Genomic DNA, 6,000 nt, shown 5'->3' on the forward strand with positions numbered 1-6,000 from the left:
CAGGCTCATTCCCAGTGCCTGTTTTTCCAGGCTGAGCAGACAGAAGTTCAGGTATGTCTACATTACAGAGTTTTTTTGGAAAAATGGCCGTTTTTCCAACAAAACTTGAGGAACGTCCACACTGCAATTTCATTCTTCCACAAGAAAATCGAAAGACCAGAGGGGGTTTTCCATCATTGGTAATCCTCATTCTACGAGGAAGAAGCCTTTTTGCAAAAGAGCTCTTTCACAAAAAGGTGTGTATGGACGGGGAAGAGGGAGTTCTTTAAGAAGAGGAAAGAGGAAAAAGCGCAGGTGCCCTGGTGGCCATTCTGTCCATAGCAATCGCAGCTTACATGTGAGAGAGTGTCCATTCAATCTGGACGCTCTCTTTCGAAAAAGCAGATTGCTTTTTCTGTTCACTTTTGCAGTGTGGACACTCTCTTTCGGAAGAAGTTTTTCCAGAAGACCTCTTCAGAAAAAAGCTTCTTCCAAAAGAAGCCTGTAGTCTAGATGTAGCCTCGATGGGAAGGAAGACTGGCCACTGCACCTGGAGTACTCCATTTGGGCCCTTGTTTGAGTGGAAGGCTAAGATGGGAAAAGGCCATGATGGGAAACAGGTCCTGAGTCTTATAGAGCTCTCAGAGCTTCAGGTTATCTGTATATGATCCAAATAAGCACCCACACTGACTTAATGTACTGCACGTAGACTAACTGGATCCTTACTGTGCCTTGGAAGCATCTACCACAAGAGGAACCAAAGAGGTCTGTTTAACTTAGCTGGAATGAAAAGAGATTTGTGAAGTGTTGAGGATGGGGGTACAGCAGTGGCGTGGCACATGCTATAGTTAGAAATCAGTTATATGACATGAGGAGACTATTAGTATAGATCTGTCAAGCCAAGTGGAATATTGTACATTTGTACAGCATTCCATACCAACTGTTTGTGGCAAGGGTAGGTAAGAGAATTGGATTGCAAATCTGAGTGCATTCTGTAGCACTTTGTCATTGGCAAGAACACATAGTTAGCCATCTGCCATTTAGCTCATGCTTATGTGGATTATGTCAGCTGCAGAATTTCCAGAACCAGATGAGATGGACATCCAGAGGACAATAAATACTATTCAGCATTTTGCATGCAATGCAAGATCACAGAGTTAGACTGACAGAATTCCTGTCCTTGCTGTTGCTTTTAGCTGTGTACTGTAATGATGTCAAAACCCAGAATACTGGATTGTCTTGGAAGTAATTGCTTCAGACAGCAGCAGCAGTGCAAATTATAGTATATTAGCTGGCATATAAGTACAGTATATGGGTATGTCTACACTACCCCGCTAGTTCGAACTAGCAGGGTAATGTAGGCATACCGCACTTACAAATGAAGCCCGGGATTTGAATTTCCCGGGCTTCATTTGCATAAGCGGGGAGCCGCCATTTTTAAAACCCCGCTGGTTCGAACCCCGTGCAGCGCAGCTACACGGGGCTCGAACTACCTAGTTCGAACTACCTAGTTCGAGCCCCGTGTAGCCGCGCTGCACGGGGTTCGAACCAGCGGGGTTTTAAAAATGGCGGCTCCCCGCTTATGCAAATGAAGCCCGGGAAATTCAAATCCCGGGCTTCATTTGCAAGTGCGGTATGCCTACATTACCCTGCTAGTTCGAACTAGGAGGGTAGTGTAGACATACCCACTCCTAGATGATGTGCAATGGATATAGCTCAAATGTTACTATATGTATGCAGCCCATTAATTCTTATAAAGTCACACACTGTCATTTCATCTGGATGTTTCAGGTCTTATCCCACTAAAACGTGGCAACAATTTTCTAAACTGGGAAATGAGTGAGATTTTTCCTTTGAAATTATAATGAGTTCAACAAGTGTTTGTTGACTTTTGGAGAGACACCTGCAAGGAGGTGCTGTAGGGGGCTAAAGCAAGTGTTCTCTTGCTATTTATGTAATTGAAGTAGTATTTTGCTACTCATTTTGCTCAGGATTCCAGGGAGCCTAAGTATGAACCAGAACAAGAGCATAAATAAACTAGTGTGGATGATTTCTAATAAAGAAATTATTGAGAAACAAAGAGATTATTTTTTTCCCTCATAATGCTGCTAGTGGCTGGCTGATTTAGGAACTGCAACCACAGTATACATGACAAGTTTCAAAATGCTAACTCGGTTTGCCAGTGGAGTTTCTTAAAGCACACATTTATGTGACCAAAGCTGATTTCTTATCAGTTTTTGAAGCACAGTAGACTGCTGGATATCCTAGAGCAGTTCATGTCACCAAAGAATGCTGGGGTGATGATTAAATTATATCATTGCATGGCCTGTAAGAGGAACAGAAATTAGTTTGCGTAACAAAATTATTATTTGGTAAATGAATAAAATGCAGATGTTTTGAATTGTTCTGCTAACGTTGTGTGGACTTGTATAAAACCTACATTGTGCCGCACGGTTTACTTTTCCAAAGCATTCCAAATTGGCCTAATGCTAGTTCCATTGAAATAATTGGAGTTTTACCATTGGCTTCGATGGGAGAAGTGTCAAACTGCTTTTTTGCAGATCCCACACTGTTAACATGAATTTCACCTACATGAAGAAGCACAAGGAGAGAGCCTCACTTACTGTTCTTTTTCTATTTATTTTGAGAGAGGTATTTTATTTGTATAGACTTTATAACAGGGATGGGAAACCTCCAGCGTGCTGGTCACATGTGGTTCATCAGATTTAGCCGCTGATGGGCTTCCAGACCATTTGTTTACCGGAGTGTCTGTAGCTGCAAAATCCGGCAGTTCCCAATGGCCATGTTTGCTATTCCCAGCCAGTGGGAGCTGTGGGCCAAAACTGACACCCCTTCTTGCAGCTCTCATTGTCCAGGAATGGCAAATCACGGCCACTGGAAGTTGTGTGAGGCCATGTCTGTGAACACTCAGATAAACAAGCAGTTTGGCAGTCTGCCAGCAGTTAATCCTGACGAGTCGTGTGCCAGAGGTTCCCCACCCCTGCTTTGTAATGTGCTAGTAAATGTCCTGTTGTATGGTTTGTAAAATCAATGAAGCTTTTATAAAAAGAGACTTTCCTTTAGCACTCTTTGAATGAAAACTGAGGGGAGTCTGCCATTTTGAGAGCAGGTGTGGACCGGGGAAGTTCAAGCAGACAGGATTGCACTGTCATGATACTCAGGTTGGCACAGTGCTCTGTCCTCAGATAGTTGTTACCCTAAACTAGTTGACTCTCTTAGTCATGTGACTTCTGCAGGACTAAAGAACTCTGGATCAGAGTAATGTCTAATATTCCGCAGATCCAGAGTAAACGTTTTCCTTAAACTGCCCAAGAGGCAATGGGAGTGAGACACATGCAGAGGGGTTTGGAATGACTGTGATCAACTGCATAGAATGTCACTACCTATTTCTTTCTCTCTTTTTCTGTCCTAGGAGAGAAACCATACAAATGTACCTGGGAAGGGTGCACTTGGAAGTTTGCTCGCTCAGATGAACTGACAAGGCACTATCGCAAGCACACAGGAGTGAAGCCATTCAAGTGTGCAGACTGTGACCGCAGCTTTTCCCGTTCAGATCACTTGGCACTGCACCGCCGCAGGCACATGCTGGTGTGAGAAATGCTACTTGTCATCAGAGTGTAAGAGCTGGGCCTCTTAACTACGTGCATTCAGCAGGGCTGAATCCCCTTCTACAGTGTTAACACAAAAGGACATTCCATGATGTCCATATCTAAAAAGCAGGAAAAGAAGTGCCACTCTTCTCCTTTCCATCTGAGGTTAAAGCCCCCCAGCATGGTAACCTCCTCCACACCCCAAAAAATGTCATCATGTTCACCTGGGAGAGAGCAACTTAAATGCTACAAAAATGGGCATTATTTTCCATACTGTGTCCTTTAACAACATTTATGACCTGTGCATTTTCTCAGTTATTGGACATTTTGTTCTTGAGAATAATTGCTATTTTGATGATCGGATAACACAAACCAATGACAAGAACAAGACCTCTAGATCTTCAATTTTCCATCATCTTCCCTTTTTTTGAGTGCCGTCTAATCAGTATAGAAAAAATACCTGATCTGTGCTACAAACAAGCTGCAGGAAAGTCAGCAAGATGATTTTGCTGGAGAGGTTCCACTATCTGAAGCATAGAGCACATAAGCAGACTTTTGCAATAATGATGGTGGCATTTTACTATTTCATCACAGTTTGTCATTACACCCTAAAAGACACCAAACATGTAACCTTTTCTTTTTTTTTCATATTGGGGGGGTTTTTTGTGTGTTGATGTCTGTAAAACAAAATGGGGTTTCAGCAGCATTTCAGCTGAAATACAGTGTGAGAACCTATGCTCTGCCGTGAATTTGTTTACAACAGTTTGTATAGAACGACATCACCTACAAGTTATTGCCCTGTTTTCAAAGTGCAGTTTTTTGTCACCTATGCATTCTCTCCTTCTACATCCACGTATTTGATTACAAGTTAACAGTGAAACAAATCTTATATCCATTTGCAGCATGATTAATGGTATGGCCATCTATAAAATGGAATTGAATGTACAACTGCTAGTGGGGAAAAGCAGAAAAGAAACAGCTGCATCTCTAACAGGTGAAAGCAATAATGAATGAAATGGCTTTTAAGATAAAAATACAGTGAGGACTTGCAAAACTCAATCTTTGTGCCAACGAAGGTGGCTGTAAAGAAATAGCACATTGGATTTCTTGTGTTATGTTTACTGCTTAAGCTATTCTTTCTGATGTTTGTCGGCCTGCTAGGAAACACAGTTAGGTATTTTTATTCCCATCAAATGGAATAGTTACTTTGTGTCTGGAAAGGTGAGAGAGAAGTGATGGGATAGGCAAACGCCCACTGCTAATGAGTTAATAGCCTAAAAGAGTTGTTCTCTGAAAGAGATTCAGAGGGGTAGCTGTGTTAGTCTGTAACTGAAAAAAACTTAAAAAACAGCAAATTGTCCTGCAGCACATTAAAAACTAACAAAAAATGTAAAGGGTATCATGAGCTTTCGTGGGCACACCCCACTTCTTCAGATTTTACAATACCATCTACATTTTTTTGTTAGTCTCTAAGGTGCTGCAGGACTATTCACTGTTTTTTAAGTTTTCTCTGAAAGAGATGATCCCTGAGGTGATTGCAAGTACAGGGTAAGGAGGCATTAGTCAAACCTTCAGTATGCCATACATAGCCCTTCACATGTGGTCTAGTGGTTGCTGCTGCAGGCATCTTCAACCTCCAAACCTCCTTAGTTTACATGAAAGCAAATTGTTTTATCATTCCCATGCAGCCCTCTAATTGTGAGCCAATTATTATTCATTAAATTGTGTGTTAAAGAGAGGAGCGCTTAGCCAGCAATTGTACTTTAAAACAGAATAGGATTTTTTTCTTCTTCAAAAGGATCTGTTATTCAACTCAAAGTGACAAAGAGTCTTGGTAAGATTATGTGTTTGTTGGGATGCTAAAATTGGAGATTAAAAAATAAACACATAACATCTTCTACAGTACATTTAATTATGAACACTTGGTTCCATGAACACACTTGATGCCATGATGTTTGAGCAATCTGAATTAACTTCAGATTCCTGAAATAATAATACTTATGTTACTGGGCTTCTTAAATCAAAACAATCTTTAAGAAACATTCAGACAACAGCTAAGGAAGGCATAACTAAACACGAATACAATTGCAAATAAATTGAAGAATAACATAAAAGGGGCACTATTGTATAAGATTGGCAGGCTCACAATTTGATCATCTCTAAATAGGTTTATAAATGTTCTCCTGATACTGAACAAATGATCAGCTCTCTCACATAAGGGGACAAGGCTATTCAACTCCAGCTGCCCAGCTCAAAGAGCAGCACCAAAAAAGGCTTTGTTGTCACTGCATGAGCTTGCTTCTTCCACTGCTTATTTCCTGCCGTATTCTTATGATCAAGGAGGTCATCCAGATCCACAAGAAACAACATTTCAATATCTAGCACTGGAGACCCCAGGATTGAGAGTCAA

At 41.2% G+C, this 6,000-nt stretch overlaps 1 protein-coding gene across 9 annotated transcripts in view; it reads left to right on the forward strand.

Moving 5' to 3' along the window:
* KLF12 (KLF transcription factor 12) overlaps nt 1–5,328 on the forward strand; it is a 366,929-nt gene extending 361,601 nt beyond the window's left edge. For all 9 annotated transcript variants that reach the window (XM_025187744.2, XM_075918894.1, XM_075918893.1 and 6 more), the window contains one exon: nt 3,413–5,328. In XM_025187744.2, coding sequence (XP_025043529.1) covers nt 3,413–3,594 — 182 coding nt within the window. In that variant the 3' untranslated portion in view covers nt 3,595–5,328. The remainder of the gene's footprint in view (nt 1–3,412) is intronic.
* Nucleotides 5,329–6,000: the final 672 nt, after the last annotated feature.

The sequence above is a fragment of the Pelodiscus sinensis genome, chromosome 1 (genome assembly GCF_049634645.1).
Source record: "Pelodiscus sinensis isolate JC-2024 chromosome 1, ASM4963464v1, whole genome shotgun sequence".
Classification (NCBI taxonomy): domain Eukaryota; kingdom Metazoa; phylum Chordata; order Testudines; family Trionychidae; genus Pelodiscus; species Pelodiscus sinensis.